This window comes from Salvelinus alpinus, chromosome 9 (assembly GCF_045679555.1).
Source record: "Salvelinus alpinus chromosome 9, SLU_Salpinus.1, whole genome shotgun sequence".
NCBI classification, from domain to species: domain Eukaryota; kingdom Metazoa; phylum Chordata; class Actinopteri; order Salmoniformes; family Salmonidae; genus Salvelinus; species Salvelinus alpinus.
In genome coordinates, this window is record NC_092094.1 from 33,057,623 (window position 1) to 33,075,887 (window position 18,265).

General features: G+C 43.8%; 1 protein-coding gene across 1 annotated transcript in view; it reads right to left on the reverse strand.

Annotated features, from left to right (window-relative positions):
* LOC139584670 (RNA polymerase II elongation factor ELL2-like) overlaps positions 1-15,408 on the reverse strand; it is a 49,643-nt gene extending 34,235 nt beyond the window's left edge. The window contains exons 1-2 of the mRNA XM_071416788.1: positions 15,253-15,408; positions 11,780-11,827 (exon numbers count right to left, since the gene is read on the reverse strand). Coding sequence (XP_071272889.1) covers positions 11,780-11,827; positions 15,253-15,390 — 186 coding nt within the window. The 5' untranslated portion in view covers positions 15,391-15,408. The remainder of the gene's footprint in view (positions 1-11,779; positions 11,828-15,252) is intronic.
* Positions 15,409-18,265: the final 2,857 nt, after the last annotated feature.

Genomic DNA, 18,265 nt, shown 5'->3' on the forward strand with positions numbered 1-18,265 from the left:
CAGTGCCCTAGACCACTGCGCCACCCGGGAGATATATTCCTAATAGTTTTTTGACATGTGCTAATAAATAAACACATATTGGTTGAGCTAATATGTGAGCAGCACTACAACATCCTGGATCTATTAGTCATCCTGGAGAGGTGACCACACACTGGACTGGGAGAAGTCTCATTAGGCTTGTCCCTCAGATACTGTGATCCCAAAATACTGGGGCCAACAGCTTTGCCAGTCAAAACAGTGGGCCTCAGATGCGCAGGGCACACAGAGCCTTTTTCCTAGCTTGACACATCTGGATGAATAGAGCGACGTGTGCCTGAAGTACGACTCCCCCCACCTTCTAGTTGTGCCACTGGGAAAGGAGCTCTGACTGCATTCCTCTTATTGTTATTCTAATTAGCTTTCGGGAAAATAACTGATGGGCATGCACACACCGACACACACACCGACACACACAGTGAGATGGAGAGGCGGAGCGCTCTGGGTGGGGGTAGGGTCGGGGCAGCCGCATGTGAGATGGAGGCCCTGATGTCGCCCAAGGCTTCAGCCAAGGCAGAGGGTGAAACGGCACAATAATCAGGGGGGTAGACGGGAGGGACCTGGGGGAGGGGGGGGGGGGGGGTCTAGCTGAGCCACATACAGTTGTCATTACATGATCCCTGGGAAGAATGCTCCCTAACGCCTCCTCTAGTCTCCTCTCAGCACCAGACAGCATTTAGGATCTATTCTCATTGATGAGAATTAAGGAGAATTTTGAGAGATTGTCGGGAGGAATCGATTCTCAAGAGACATTACTGTAATGTAAACTTCTGTATTTCTCACGTCTGTAACGCTACCTTTGGAGGTCGCACACGACATTCACCCGACAGTTTCCCCCCTCTAAGCAGTGCAGTGTAAACAGAATTGTCTCGTTGAACAGAATTGTCTCATTCATACAGCAAAAATACAGCTGAAATGTACAGTGAGGGAAAAAAGTATTTGATCCCCTGCTGATTTTGTACGTTTGCCCACTGACAAAGAAATGATCAGTCTATAATTTTAATGGTAGGTTTATTTGAACAGTGAGAGACAGAATATCAACAAAAAAATCCAGAAAAACGCATGTCAAAAATGTTATGAATTGATTTGCATTTTAATGAGGGAAATAAGTATTTGACCCCTTCTCAATCAAAAAAGATTTCTGGCTCCCAGGTGTCTTTCATACAGGTAACGAACGGAGATTAGGAGCACACTCTTAAAGGGAGTGCTCCTAATCTCAGTTTCTTACCTGTATAAAAGATACCTGTCCACAGAAGCAATCAATCAATCAGATACATTCACATGCATTTTTCTGGATATTTTTGTTGTTATTCTGTCTCTCACTGTTCAAATAAACCTACCATTAAAATTATAGACTGATAATTTCTTTGTCAGTGGGCAAACGTACAAAATCAGCAGGGGATCAAATACTTTTTTCCCTCACTGTATAGACATTTTCATTATATTTGAGAGTTTTACCTGTTACTTTCTTAAATTGTCGCTTTAGCTTTAAAAAAGCTAAAGCTTTTCAAGCCCCCCTTGAATGCTCTGAGCCACCTTCCTGGTAAGAGGAATGCAGCAAGAAGCTAATCAATTCACCAAATCAAAACCAATTTTATTTGTCACATACACATGTTTAGCAGATGTTATTGTGGGTGTAGCGAAATGCTCGTCTTTCTAGCTCCAACAGTGCAGTAATATCTAACAAGTAATATTTAACAATTTCACAACAATATACACAAATCTAAAGCAAAGGAATGGAATTGAATGAGCAATGACCAGGGAAATGATCAACATTTTCAGTCACAATTTTGCGTTTACCTCCTATAATGCCTTCCATGATATTGATCAAATGAAGCCTGGTTTGTTATAAGGTGACTTTAATAGGCTGAAGCTGATATTTTCTGTCCGTATGAGAGGGGTAAACATTCATGTTTGATATGCTAACGTTACTAGCTATCTAGCTGTGTGGTCTTGCAAGCTACATTTAATATGTGTACAAACGAGAAAATAAACCCTTTATTTGTCTGCACTGGCTTGTGAATTGTCACATTATTCAAGAGTGTAATATGGTTTAGTTGCATTATTCAAAATTGTAGCTAATCTGTTTTAGAGGGAAAGTTGCTTGTTTTGTTAAATCATTTGCAAGCTTACTGGCTAGTCAGTGGCTACTGGCTAAGTTACTGTGATACTGATATTTATGGTAAATTTGGAGCTGCCAAGCAAGAATGTCACGTTGCCAGCCACAACAAAAGGTAAGGCAAGGATGGCATGTCATGTTTTGTCTTTGATCTTCATGTCTTGTCCCTGTGCTTCCCTCTGCTGGTCTTATTAGGTTCTTTCCCTCTTTCTCTCTCTCTCTCTCCTCCTCCCTCTCTCCCTCTCCCGCTCTCTCTCTCTATCGTTCCGTTCCTGCTCCCAGCTGTTTCTCATTCTCCTAACGACCTCATTTACTCTTTCACACCTGTCCCCTATTTTGCCCTCTGATTAGAGTCCCTATTTCTCCCTCTGTTTTCCGCTTCTGCCTGGTCGGATTCTTGTTTGATGTTTGCTGTTCCTGTGTCCTTGTTCCGCCCTGTCGTGTTTTTGCCTTCTTCAGATGCTGCGTGTGAGCAGGTGTCTATGTCAGCTACGGCCTGTGCCTTCCTGAAGCGACCTGCAGTCTGTGGTCGCGTCTCCTGTCGTTCCTCTCTACTGACGAGAGGATTTCAGTTTCCTGTTTTGGATTTACCTTTGATATATCCAGGAGAATCATTGTTTGTTTGATACTGGAATAAAGACTCTGTTACTATTACGTCGCTGTTGGGTCCTCATTCATCAGCATAACAGAAGAATCCGACCAAGATGGACCCAGCGACTATGGATTCTCTCAACACTGCCGTCGAGTTCCAGGGAGCAATGCTCGGCAGACACGAGCAGGAATTGTTTGCTGCTCGTCATGCCGTTGAGACCCTGGCCGCTCAGGTCTCCGATCTCTCTGGACAGTTTCAGAGTCTTCATCTCGTGCCACCAGCTACTTCCTGGTCTTCCGAGTCTCCGGAACCTAGGGTTAATAACCCACCATGTTACTCTGGGCAGCCCACTGAGTGTCGCTCCTTTCTCACCCAGTGTGATATTGTGTTCTCTCTCCAGCCCAACACGTACTCAAGAGAGAGAGCTCGGATCGCTTACGTCATATCACTCCTTACTGGTCGGGCTCGGGAGTGGGGCACAGCTATCTGGGAGGCAAGGGCTGAGTGTTCTAACGATTATCAGAACTTTAAAGAGGAGATGATACGGGTTTTTGATCGTTCAGTTTTTGGGAAGGAGGCTTCCAGGGCCCTGGCTTCCCTATGTCAAGGTGATCGATCCATAACGGATTACTCTATAGAGTTTCGCACTCTTGCTGCCTCCAGTGACTGGAACGAGCCGGCGTTGCTCGCTCGTTTTCTGGAGGGACTTCACGCTGAGGTTAAGGATGAGATTCTCTCCCGGGAGGTTCCTTCCAGCGTGGACTCTTTGATTGCACTCGCCATCCGCATAGAACGACGGGTAGATCTTCGTCACCGAGCTCGTGGAAGAGAGCTCGCGTTAACGGTGTTTCCCCTCTCCGCATCTCAACCATCTCCTCCCACCGGCTCAGAGACTGAGCCCATGCAGCTGGGAGGTATTCGCATCTCGACTAAGGAGAGGGAACGGAGAATCACCAACCGCCTTTGCCTCTATTGCGGTTCTGCTGGACATTTTGTCATGTCATGTCCAGTAAAAGCCTGAGCTCATCAGTAAGCGGAGGGCTACTGGTGAGCGCTACTACTCAGGTCTCTCCATCAAGATCCTGTACTACCTTGTCGGTCCATCTACGCTGGACCGGTTCAGCTGCTTCCTGCAGTGCCTTGATAGACTCTGGGGCTGAGGGTTGTTTTATGGACGAAGCATGGGCTCGGAAACATGACATTCCTCTCAGACAGTTAGGGAAGCCCACGCCCATGTTCGCCTTAGATGGTAGTCTTCTCCCCAGTATCAGATGTGAGACACTACCTTTAACCCTCACAGTATCTGGTAACCACAGTGAGACCATTTCCTTTTTGATTTTTCGTTCACCTTTTACACCTGTTGTTTTGGGTCATCCCTGGCTAGTATGTCATAATCCTTCTATTAATTGGTCTAGTAATTCTATCCTATCCTGGAACGTTTCTTGTCATGTGAAGTGTTTAATGTCTGCTATCCCTCCTGTGTCTTCTGTCCCCTCTACTCAGGAGGAACCTGGTGATTTGACAGGAGTGCCGGAGGAATATCATGATCTGCGCACGGTCTTCAGTCGGTCCAGAGCCAGCTCCCTTCCTCCTCACCGGTCGTATGATTGTTGTATTGATCTCCTTCCGGGGACCACTCCCCCTCGGGGTAGACTATACTCTCTGTCGGCTCCCGAACGTAAGGCTCTCGAGGATTATCTGTCTGTTTCTCTCGACGCCGGTACCGTGGTGCCTTCTTCCTCTCCCGCCGGAGCGGGATTTTTCTTTGTTAAGAAGAAGGACGGTACTCTGCGCCCCTGCGTGGATTATCGAGGGCTGAATGACATAACGGTTAAGAATCGTTACCCGCTTCCCCTTATGTCGTCAGCCTTCGAGATTTTGCAGGGAGCCAGGTTCTTTACTAAGTTGGACCTTCGTAACGCTTACCATCTCGTACGCATCAGAGAGGGGGACGAGTGGAAAACGGCGTTTAACACTCCGTTAGGGCATTTTGAATACCGGGTTCTGCCGTTCGGTCTCGCTAATGCTCCAGCTGTCTTTCAGGCATTAGTTAATGATGTACTGAGAGACATGCTGAACATTTTTGTTTTCGTTTACCTTGACGATATCCTGATTTTTTTTTCACCGTCACTCGAGATTCATGTTCAGCACGTTCGACGTGTACTCCAGCGCCTTTTAGAGAATTGTCTCTACGTGAAGGCTGAGAAGTGCGCCTTTCATGTCTCCTCTGTCACATTTCTCGGTTCTGTTACTTCCGCTGAAGGCATTCAGATGGATCCCGCTAAGGTCCAGGCTGTCAGCGATTGGCCCGTTCCTAAGTCACGTGTCGAGTTGCAGCGCTTTCTCGGTTTCGCTAATTTCTATCGGCGTTTCATTCGTAATTTCGGTCAAGTGGCTGCCCCTCTCACTGCTCTGACTTCTGTCAAGACTTGCTTTAAGTGGTCCGGTTCCGCCCAGGGAGCTTTTGATCTCCTCAAGAAGCGTTTTACATCCGCCCCTATCCTTGTTACTCCTGACGTCACTAAACAATTCATTGTCGAGGTTGACGCTTCAGAGGTGGGCGTGGGAGCCATTCTGTCTCAGCGCTTCCAGTCTGACGATAAGGTCCATCCTTGCGCTTACTTTTCTCATCGCCTGTCGCCATCGGAACGCAACTATGATGTGGGTAACCGCGAACTGCTCGCCATCCGCTTAGCCATAGGCGAATGGCGACAGTGGTTGGAGGGGGCGACCGTTCCTTTTGTCGTTTGGACTGACCATAAGAACCTTGAGTACATCCGTTCTGCCAAACGACTTAATGCACGTCAGGCTCGTTGGGCGTTGTTTTTCGCTCGTTTCGAGTTCGTGATTTCCTATCGTCCGGGAAATAAGAACACCAAGCCTGATGCCTTATCCCGTCTCTTTAGTTCTTCTGTGGCTTCTACCGACCCCGAGGGGATTCTCCCTGAAGGGCGTGTTGTCGGGTTGACTGTCTGGGGAATTGAGAGACAGGTAAAGCAAGCACTCACTCACACTGCGTCGCCGCGCGCTTGTCCTAGTAACCTTCTGTTCGTTCCTGTCTCTACTCGTCTGGCTGTTCTTCAGTGGGCTCACTCTGCCAAGTTAGCTGGCCATCCCGGCGTTCGGGGTACGCTTGCTTCTATTCGCCAGCGGTTTTGGTGGCCTACTCAGGAGCGGGACACGCGCCGTTTCGTGGCTGCTTGTTCGGACTGCGCGCAGACTAAGTCAGGTAACTCTCCTCCTGCCGGTCGTCTCAGACCGCTTCCCATTCCTTCTCGACCATGGTCTCACATCGCCTTAGACTTTATTACCGGTCTGCCTTCGTCTGCGGGGAAGACTGTGATTCTTACGGTTATCGATAGGTTCTCTAAGGCGGCACATTTCATTCCCCTCGCTAAGCTTCCTTCCGCTAAGGAGACGGCACAAATCATCATTGAGAATGTGTTCAGAATTCATGGCCTCCCGTTAGACGCCGTTTCAGACAGAGGTCCGCAATTCACGTCACAGTTTTGGAGGGAGTTCTGTCGTTTGATTGGTGCTTCCGTCAGTCTCTCTTCCGGGTTTCATCCCCAGTCTAACGGTCAAGCAGAAAGGGCCAATCAGTCGATTGGTCGCATATTACGCAGCCTTTCGTTTCGAAACCCTGCGTCTTGGGCAGAACAGCTCCCCTGGGCTGAGTACGCTCACAACTCGCTTCCTTCGTCTGCTACCGGGCTATCTCCGTTTCAGAGTAGTCTTGGGTACCAGCCTCCTCTGTTCTCGTCCCAGCTCGCCGAGTCCAGCGTTCCCTCCGCTCAGGCTTTTGTCCAACGTTGTGAGCGCACCTGGAGGAGGGTCAGGTCTGCACTTTGCCGTTACAGGGCGCAGACTGTGAGAGCCGCCAATAAACGTAGGATTAGGAGTCCTAGGTATTGTCGCGGTCAGAGAGTGTGGCTTTCCACTCGTAACCTTCCCCTTACGACAGCTTCTCGCAAGTTGACTCCGCGGTTCATTGGTCCGTTCCGTGTCTCTCAGGTCGTCAATCCTGTCGCTGTGCGACTGCTTCTTCCGCGACATCTTCGTCGCGTCCACCCTGTCTTCCATGTCTCTTGTGTCAAGCCTTTTCTTCGCGCCCCCGTTCGTCTTCCCTCCCCCCCCCCCGTCCTTGTCGAGGGCGCTCCTATTTACAAGGTACGAAAGATCATGGACATGCGTTCTCGGGGACGTGGTCACCAGTACTTAGTGGATTGGGAGGGTTACGGTCCTGAGGAGAGGAGTTGGGTTCCATCTCGGGACGTGCTGGACCGTTCGTTGATTGATGATTTCCTTCGTTGCCGCCAGGGTTCCTCCTCGAGTGCGCCAGGAGGCGCTCGGTGAGTGGGGGGGTACTGTCATGTTTTGTCTTTGATCTTCATGTCTTGTCCCTGTGCTTCCCTCTGCTGGTCTTATTAGGTTCTTTCCCTCTTTCTCTCTCTCTCTCTCCTCCTCCCTCTCTCCCTCTCCCGCTCTCTCTCTCTATCGTTCCGTTCCTGCTCCCAGCTGTTTCTCATTCTCCTAACGACCTCATTTACTCTTTCACACCTGTCCCCTATTTTGCCCTCTGATTAGAGTCCCTATTTCTCCCTCTGTTTTCCGCTTCTGCCTGGTCGGATTCTTGTTTGATGTTTGCTGTTCCTGTGTCCTTGTTCCGCCCTGTCGTGTTTTTGCCTTCTTCAGATGCTGCGTGTGAGCAGGTGTCTATGTCAGCTACGGCCTGTGCCTTCCTGAAGCGACCTGCAGTCTGTGGTCGCGTCTCCTGTCGTTCCTCTCTACTGACGAGAGGATTTCAGTTTCCTGTTTTGGATTTACCTTTGATATATCCAGGAGAATCATTGTTTGTTTGATACTGGAATAAAGACTCTGTTACTATTACGTCGCTGTTGGGTCCTCATTCATCAGCATAACATGGCATGTAAATTGAAATGTTTACGTACATATTATGTCAAGTGTAATCTCTTCGCGCTTCCTCTCCTTAAATGTCCATCAATGAGAATAGCCCCATAGTTAGCTTCTGGGCAGACCTAAATCCAGATATTTGCTATGTACACTGAGTTTACAAAACATTAGGAACACCTTTTCTTTCCATGACAGACTGATCAGGTGAATCCAGGTGAAAGCTATGATCCCTTATTGATGTCATCAGTGCAGAAGAAGGGGAGGAGACTGGATAAAGAAGGATTTTTAAGCCTTGTGACAACTGAGACATGGATTGTGTATGTGTGCCATTCAGAGGGTGAATGGGCAAGACAAAAGATTTAAGTGGCTTTGAACGGGGTATGGTAGTAGGTACAAGGCGCACCGGTTTGAGTGTGTCAAGAACTGAAACGCTGCTGGGTTTTTCAGTTTCACGTCTGTATCAAGAATGGTCCCCCACCCAAAGGACATCCAGCCAACTTCACTGAACTGTGGGAAGCATTGGAGTCAACATGAGCCAGCATCCCTGTGGAACCCTTTCGACACCTTGTAGATTCCATGCCCCGAAGAATTGAGGCTGTTCTGAGAGCAAAAGGGCGTGCAGCTCAATATTAGGAAGGTGTTCCTACTGTTTTGTAGACCGAGGTATTTTATTTTTGTTATTTATTTCACCTTTATTTAACCAGGTAGGCCAGTTGAGAACAAGTTCTCATTTACAACTGCGACCTGGCCAAGATAAAGCAAAGCAGTGCGACACAAACAACACAGAGTTACACATGGGATAAACAAACGTACAGTCAATAACACAATAGAAAAATCTATATACAGTGTGTGCAAATGCAGTAAGATTAGGGAGGTAAGGCAAAAAATAGGCCATAGTGGCAAAATAATTACAATTTAGCAATAACAATGGAGTGAATGATGTGCAGAAGATGAATGTGCAAGTAGAGATCCAGGGATTCAAAGGAGCAAAAAAATAAATAACAATATGGGGATGAGTTAGTTGGGTGGGCTATTTACAGATGGGCTGTGTACAGGTGCAATGATCGGTAAGCAGCTCTGACAGCTGATGCTTAAAGTTAGAGAGGGAGATATAAGACTCCAGCTTCAGTGATTTTTGCAATTCGTTCCAGTCATTGACAGCAGAGAATTGGAAGGAAAGGCGGACAAAGGAAGTGTTGGCTTTGGGGATGACCAGTGAAATATACCTGCTGGAGCACGTGCTACGGGTGGGTGCTGCTATGGTGACCAGTGAGCTGAGATAAGGCGGGGCTTTACCTAGCAAAAACGTATTTATAGATGACCTGGAGCCAATGGGTTTGGCGACGAATATGAAGCGAGGGCCAGCCAACGAGAGCATACAGGTCGCAGTGGTGGGTAGTATATGGGGCTTTGGTGACAAAACAGATGGCACTTTGATAAGACTACATCCAATTTTCTTTGTAGAGTGTTGGAGGCTATTTTGTAAATGACATCGCCGAAGTCAAGGATCGGTAGGATAGTCAGTTTTACGAGGGTATGTTTCGCAGTATGAGTGAAGGATGCTTTGTTGCGAAATAGGAAGCCGATTCTAGATTTAATTTTGGATTGGAGATGCTTAATGTGAGTCTGGAAGGAGAGCTTGCAGTCTAACCAGACACCACCTCACTTCCTGGCATCCAGGACCGCTATACCAGGTGGTGTCAGAGGAAGGCCCTTAAAATTGTCAAAGACTCCAGCAATCCTAGTGATCATGTTCTCTATGCTACCGCACGGCAAGTGGTACCGGAGCGCCAAGTCTAGGTCCAAGAGGTTTCTAAACAGCTTCTACCTCCAAGCCATAAAACTCCTGAACATCTAATCAAATGGCTACCCAGACTACTTACATTGCCTCCCCCCTCTTTTACGCAGCTGTACTCTCTGTTATTATATAGGCATAGTCACTTTAATAACTCTACCTACATGTACATATTACCTCAATTACCTCGACTAACCGGTGCCCCAGCACATTGACTCTTTACCAGTACCCCCTGTATATAGCCTCGCTATTGTTATTTTACTGCTGCCCTTTAATTATTTGTTACTTTTATTTCTTATTTTTTGGGGTCTTTAAAAAAAAAAAAACATTGTTGGTTAAGGGCTTGTAAGTAAGCATTTCACTGTAAGGTCTACACCTGTTGTATTCGGCGCATGTGACAAATAAAATTTGATTTGATTTGATCATTTGAGTGTCACCCGGATTTCCGTTTACTACGTTACATCTAGTCTATTGGACCAGCAGGGCAAGTCTGAGAGAACAATGCCATCTATTACTGGTCACAAGCATCACCCCTATCATCACATACCCACTCCTCGTCCACTAGTCTACATTCACATCTCTTTTGGGCTGGGGGTGATGTCACCAGCTCAAGAGTACAGGAAAATGATATCACTCAACACTGTTTTTGAAATGTTAAGAGCTGCTGTAAATATGATGGGTAAGGACACTGTTTACCGTGACTGTACTGTTAAAAACCTTAGAGCCCATTGGTCCCCCTCTGTCTGGTGTACCCCAGTCTGCCACATTCAACGCCATCCTCCCCCCATTAACAGCTTAATCTGTTCTCCCTCCAACGGCAGATAGCTCATTAATGCCCAACCGGCCAGCGCAGGGGGCCGCTGTCAGAGGGGGAGGGAGCCTATGCTTGAATTCCGCCAAAGCAATTTGAATATATAATGTGCCAACAAAGATATATTCAGAAAATCCTATTCAGTGATTAAAGCATACTTTAATTGCACACACTCAAAATTGCTAAACAGAAGGACTGATGTCGCCTATCCGTATTCATCTCTTCGATTTTGCATATGTTCAATTACAACACTCGCTGGCTTGCATATGCCTTACATATGTTTGTGTTTACTTAAGCTACATTCTGTATCAGAGTACTTTATTCTTTTCTGATGAAGCGCCATAAAGAACAGTGCAGACAGAGGGAGAACAACTCCACGGCTGCCATAGCATCCCCCTTTCCTCATCTCAGCTCTTTCATGTCTACACAGAGACAACAGGCGTGGAGACATGGGGCTCCCTCGGGTTCACCAACTCCCCAACCTCCTCCCCCTCTCCAAACAAAGCCTTTTCAGTTGCCAGCCTGACCCAGTAACCTGGCTAGCAGCCTGGGGGTATAGTGTACCCTCTCTTAGGGCCTGTGTGAGCACACAGGCCAGCGTTTGTGTACAGAGCAAAGTCACTTTGGTCAATGCAGGGATTAGAGCAGCTCCTTTTCGACAGGGCCGACCGATTTTGTAGTAAATGTGCAGTAGGCTAGCAAGCAGCGCTGGGGAGGGTGCTTTAGTGCCCGGCTAATCTGGTTGGACACAGGCATCTTTCTTTACTGCTGCTTCACAGGAATGTCTTCTCCCTTTCACTGCCAAGTGTTTCTGTAGATTATGTGCTAGGTCTGACTACACTCAGCATCAAGGATAACATGACACATAGCTACAATTAAACAAACCTGGTTTGCAGTATTTATGCATTAGCATATTATCACATATTTTCCCCTGTAGTCAGATAGAATCACAAACATGGTCCTGGAATACTGTGAGAATACCAGCTATATGCTTCCAGTTTTCAGAATAACTGGCAGTACTGTAGTTGTGTAAATAAAGACTCTGTATAAACATTGCTGTAGCATGACTGATTGAATCCAGTTCTAAATCTAACATGGAAAGCTGAAGCATAACAAACCTAAACTCACACATACCACAAATGCAAAGGAGGTCACATTAAACACCGATAGTCCCTTTGCAAGGCAGTCAAGCTATTAATGTATTTATAACGACAAATGTGAGAACAGCTCCATTCTTACTGTATATCTCTAAAAGGCAACAATAACCACCAGCTGAAGAATAGAACAATATCCTCACAACATGTGCAATCTAATCAGGCAGGCCTTCAGGGTTTAGTCAGTGGATGCATGCAACTGAACTGCCCTCTTGTTTCAAGCCATGTTTTTGAATCTCATAAAAAATGCAGTGGAGAAACTGTTACGAATGTGCTGCCTGTACGGCAAATCAGAACTAATTAAAGCATTTAATTTCTGAAGCATTAGAAAGGATGTGCAAAAACACATTCATCTTACCCCCTGGCTCCCCTTGAAGCAAATTGCTGGCTGATTTGTTAAGGATCCCTGGGGAGACAAAAAAAGGAAAGTGGTTATCATGTAATATAACAGACTCAAGCATTGCAGGTAGATACAATACGATTAAACCTAAAATACATCAGGTAAAATTAAATATTGAAATTAAATATTGTTATTTAATAATAAATATTACAAATCTGGTCAAGCTCTGCTAGTAGATATATTTGCTGCGATTACACTCTCAATACCGGCAATTTCTCCCACAGCAATAATTACTTATTCGTCAAGATAAGAATGTATTAAAACAGTGCTACTTAGTTCAGTGGGGCAAATTATACCATTAGCTAACCATCACAATAATTATAGTTTCCCATCCCTTATTTGCCCCAATAAACCGAAGTACAACCTCTTAAATGTTAATTCAATAATAAAACAGCCCAGAGATCAATGTTGCTTCACCACTAATCTGCACTGGAATGTCTCTGATTAATCAATCTAGAGCACAGAAAACTTGTTTCACTCAACCAGTTCTCATAGTCAATTGGAAATTGGGGAGGGAGGAAAGGCGATAGAGAGCAAGTGAGAGAGAAAGAGAGAGTGAGATAGAGGGGAGAGTGAGAGAGAGGGAAGATACAGAGCAAGTGAGAGAGAGTGAGAGAGAGGGGAGAGAGTGAGAGAGAGGGGAGAGAGAGTGAGAGAGAGGGGAGAGAGAGTGAGAAAGAGGGGAGAGTGAGAGAGGGGAGAGAGAGGGAAGAAACAGAGCAAGTGAGAGAGAACAAGAGAGTGAGAGAGAGGGGAGTGAGAGAGAGTGAGAGGGGAGTGAGAGAGAGTGAGAGGGGAGTGAGAGAGAGAGAGAGAGAGAGAGAGAGAGAGAGAGAGAGAGAGAGAGAGAGAGAGAGAGAGAGAGAGAGAGAGAGAGAGAGAGAGAGAGAGAGAGAGAGAGAGAGAGAGAGAGAGAGAAAGAGAGTGAGAGGGGAGTGAGAGGGGAGTGAGAGGAGAGTGAGAGTGAGAGAGAGTGAGAGGGGAGATAGTGAGAGAGAGTGAGAGGGGAGATAGAGAGAGAGAGAGAGTGAGAGGGGAGATAGAGAGAATCAAGGACAGCCTCATCACAAAGCTTTTAGAGTAGAATCCCTAATCATTTTCTCAGTTGATTTCTCATCAAAATGACTAAAGTTAGAGGCAGGTTTAAGAACTAACTCTACCTTTGTTTACAAGTGAGATACATTTTATCAGCCCTCCGTACTGTGACTTGCACAAACCTGCCCTCCATGTACAAAGCTGTCCTCCAAATAAGCCTTTATGTAACTGTAAAGAGGTGACCACACTGTGCATGTTTCAAGTGTTCATGAACAGTCAAGAAGGATCAGTACCTGTATATGACTAGTATGTAACATTGGAGATAACAAAAACTGTTATCTCTGAGGTACTCCTAGCGATGATACAGGGTCAAGAGATAAGAGCCATTATCTGAAAGATACAGCTGCAGCCATGGTCAACAGGCCTGTTTATCTATTGTAGACGGTTTTGGGAGAGGTCATCATGCTGCTCTCTTTCCCTCTGGTCATTGCTCAATAGGCCTACAGCTCGTTTTGTATTTTAAAGGGTAGGCTTATTAGGAATCCATTTGTTTTATGGGTCAGTTGCATGATGAATTACAGGCTGGCACTTAATTTACTCATACAGAGTGAAACCCACAGAAACTGATATAACCTGACTTAACAACCTTGTGAAGAAGCATGATGAACTAAATCCCACACTGTAGTTATACATGAGCTATACATATTTGGTTAATAAAAACTTGACTTATAAAAAAGCCTATTGAAAAGAGAGCAGACCCCTGTATATATACACTTTGTATCTGTTTACATTCATGTCACTACAGCAGATGTGGGAGTTGCCATGCATTTTCATTGGGAAATGCAACCCATAGTTTAACACCACCTGATGGACCGATGATCTCTGGAATTGGGCGGGCTTCTAAACGTTTAAAGGGCAAAACAATGCACAAGAGCACAGCAACAAAACTTCCCTGCCACCCGCAACCCAACAAACAACAACGGTCTCGGGGGTTGGGGTGAAACTGACAGAGCCCCCATCCAACTGCTGTCCAGATTTACAGCAATTGACTGTAGAGGTATCCAAGTTGTCCCTACTTTTCATAGTTACTATACAACTGCCTGTTGTAGGCTAAGTAAAATACTTAGTACTACTTAAGTAGTTTTTTGGGGGGTATCTGTACAGAAAATATGTACTTTTTACTCCATACATTTTCCCTGACACCCACAACTACTCATTATATTTCAAATGCTCAGGCAGGACAGCAATAGGGTCCAATTCATACACTTATCAATATAACGCATTGTCACCCCTACTGCCTCTGATCTGGCAGGCTCACTAAACACAAATGCTGCGTTTGTAAATTGTGTCTGAGTGTTGGAGTGTGCCCCTGGCTGTCCTTAAATTAAATAGAAATCAAGAAAAGTGTGCCATCTGGTTTGCTTAATATAAGGAATTTGATTGACAGCATTTACTTTTACTCAAGTATGACAATGTAGTACTTTTTCCACCACTGTACTTTAAGTACATTTAAAACCAGATACTTTGACTTTTACTTGAATAATTTCTATTAAGGTATCTTTACTTTTACTCAAGTATGACAGTTGAGTACTTTTTCTACCACTGACAACAGGCACCAAAGGTATTTTTTATCTGACAAGAAAACACATAGGCTAGGCTACAGTTATTTAGAAATGCTTACTGCATATTATCCATGTCACATAGGCATACGGTTATTAGGCTACACATTTTTCAAAATGATATAAACTGCAACATTATCATAAACCATAACAGCTTATGTAGGCTATTTTACTTTTAAAGTAACACGATTGCTGGATAGATTTGCAATTTACAATTAATGTTGAGTGCCATTATTCGCAGGTAGGTTAAAGCGCTGATGAGAGCATGAATATGGTCTTACGCTATTTATTTTCAAATTCTAAGCATTATTTCTTTGTGTTTCTAAATGACGAATAGATGTTTGGACTATTAAGTCACATAAAAGATGTTATTTCGAAACATCAATGATCACAGAGGCTATAGACTACACTACAAACATGCACCACACGAATGAAAGTTAAAGCAATCGGAGGACATTTTCAAAGCAATTTAAAACAACCTCAAATTGTGTATTGGATGCTGTGGCATAACTTCTATGGTCCCATATAATCAAACAACCATAGACTACTAAAACTGTAAGCTATGCTATCGATCAATAAACCATACATAGCCTACAGTGTTCGCACAGTGTACAACAAGCACAATAAACGATAGGCTACTAGGTCGCTGACACTTTTTGAACTTGATGGAACTTTTTACCCAATGGTCTACCTCTTTTCATTGCGATTAGACTATAGTCGGAGTGTCCAATTAAACAAACACCCAAGCAAGAGCAAATTAAATCGGATGGGACTTACCTTAAGATTTTGATAGGCTTCGAGCGTTCGAATGGCGGTATCAGTTAGCTTGACGTGATACAGAGTTTTATTTGGAACGTTTTTGTTGATTTTTGCACAGGAGAGCCCATACCGATGCTCCTGTCTCAGCGCTGCCATGTCTACAACTGAGGTAAATTGGCGACATTCTATGTGAAACGTCACTTGGACCTAGGCGGAGTTAACATTGCATGCGTTGCTGTGATCACGTCACACACGCACACACACACACACACTTCATGAACATGTCTTTGTTTTGATATTATAATAACAATGTCATACTGTATGTTAATTTAGAATAATGTTTGCATAGGCCATCTTTTCTTCCTACTGAATGAGAAGGAAAAGGAGGAAAAGCTCTCTGTTAAAATATACCCCCATCTAGAGAGCCTTTCCCTAATAGACTGAAAGCAATTTGAGGTAGACCTATCACAGAAAAAATGCTGAGTATATAGTACAGGCCTACTGGCTCTATGTCACCAAAATCTTTTGAAAGATTGCTTGTGTGACACAAAAATGCTATGTTTTGGTATGCTTCTATTGTAAATAATAATGAATCATAATCATTGTTATTACTATATTTCATGTGATGATTATTACAATATCATCCCCCGATCGGGTAATAAAAAACAAATATGTTTACAACCTAGGATCCAATTTATTCTACAGCCCTGAAGTCATAATAAATCGCCATATTGAAAACCATGGAAATATGAAATATAGAAAAAAATATTTAAAAAAATATAAAAAATAGAACAATATATTCTGTTGATCTGGTGGGCCAATCCCGTGCTCGCAGACAGATTATGTGAAACGGACAGTGATGAAAAACGAGGGAATTTGGGTTAATTAAAGGCATAATCCCTAACAGTCAAGATGCCTGGGCCTTCGATTAATAAGGAGCTCTCTCACAGTCACAAATGGAGTCTTTAATTGCCATATGGCTGCCTGAGGTTCTCTATGACTATCTGAACCAGACTATATCAACAACACTTATCACAGTAAATATATAGTGTACAGTGCAGTATGCTCTCTATTGACAATAATGTAAGAGGAAATACTGAATTCAGACCCTAAAGATTATCACTGTGAATGCTCTTGTCGGTTGTAGCTACTATGTGGGACAATATACCTCAGGAGATTTAACAACCCAAATCCAAACTCTCAAGTGATGGTATTAAGGATTCATAGTGATTGTATTAAGGAATCATAGAATGCAAGTGTGGATCTTGCACAGGTGTATGTTAGTCTCATGTTCAGGGTCCTTTCAGTGAATTGCTCTAAGATGTTTTGCAGTGCAACAGTGTTAAGGAGGTTGGGGCTAAAACAGAGGGGGTCATAAAAACATATACAGGTTCTATTAAAAAGCTTTCCTCATGTTGAGCTTCCACACAAACAACCAAAATACATAGTATGCACACATTATTTTATCATTTTAATTCATTTGAATACAGCAAAAAGTAGATACTTGGCATAGGAATTGGCCTTCTTTAGTGCATTTAGTTTAACTCAGATAACAATTTCCCCTTTGAGCTGTCAATTAAATCATTCATCTAACATTATTTTGAGAGATTTTCCATCCAGGTAGTTTGCATATTTTTTAAATCAGTAAATCAATTGGTACAACAAGACATCCAGCTATAAGTGTAAACCTGTCTATCTCAATACCCATTTCAGGTAAATAACCATAGCAAGCTGGAGTCTTATATCTCCCTCACTAACTTTAAGCATCAGCTGTCAGAGCAGTTTACCGATCATTGCACCTGTACACAGCCCATCTGTAAATAGCCCACCCAACTACCTCATCCCCATATTGTTATTTATTTTTTGCTCCTTTGCACCCCAGTAACTCTACTTGCACATTCATCTTCTGCACATCTAACACTCCAGTGTTTAATTGCTAAATTGTAATTATTTCGCCACTATGGCCTATTTTTTGCCTTACCTCCCTAATCTTACTACATTTGCACACACTGTATATAGATTTTTCTATTGTGTTATTGACTGTACGTTTGTTTATCCCATGTGTAACTCTGTGTTGTTTGTGTCGCACTGCTTTGCTTTATCTTGGCCAGGTCGCAGTTGTAAATGAGAACTTGTTCTCAACTGGCCTACCTGGTTAAATAAAGGTGAAATATATATATTTTTTTAAATAATTCACTGAATGGCTCATTTTACCTTCAGTCAAATTGGGAAAGTGGTCTTAAGTTTAGGCATGAGAGTCTGAATATTTTTGTTTCACTTTTCCTGTTGCGACATGACCAGAAACAGCAATGACACACACTCAAAAAAGCAGCTTTTAATAACTGTATACAACTACTGCAATCTCTCAGTAACTTTATCCGAATGAATAAAACAAAGATTTTCTATTATGTTGACACAGTGCCAGGAGATATCTAACAGACACTCCAAATAATACACACAACAAACATTTGTGTCATTGTTTCAAAACAAAAGCTGTTTTCATTTAAATTGTGAGTGCGTTTTGAATTGAGGGCTGTGTATACTGATATTGGTTGAAGGCTGCCATGCCATGAGTTATTAAGATAATACATTCTAGTCACTATAGGACTGAGCCCTGTCTTGTCTTGAAGTGTTGTTTACTGGTTCCTCTTCCACAGAAGGTATGTGGCAACCCTAGAAAAACCTGTTCTGTTTGTAGAAATATATTATCCCCAGATCCTATAGTAATATCTAGATTGTGCCACTCAAATGTTCCTGTTTGATTGATTTTCCCTTCAAATGTATTAGAGGATTAAATCAGTGAAAGAAAGTGCATACATTGTTGCTGATAAGTATATTAAGGGAAATCCACTCAACTCAATAAAAAAGCACCCATCGTCTCACACAGGTCATCAGGTCCATTCTAGGTCTCCCTCTTAACACTTGTCTACTTAAAAAGGGAAAATAAGATATTGCGCCACATAGTAAAACATAACTAAACCCAAGACGGCAGTCCCTGAGATCTTATTGGTGGAAAGCATTTATGGAAACG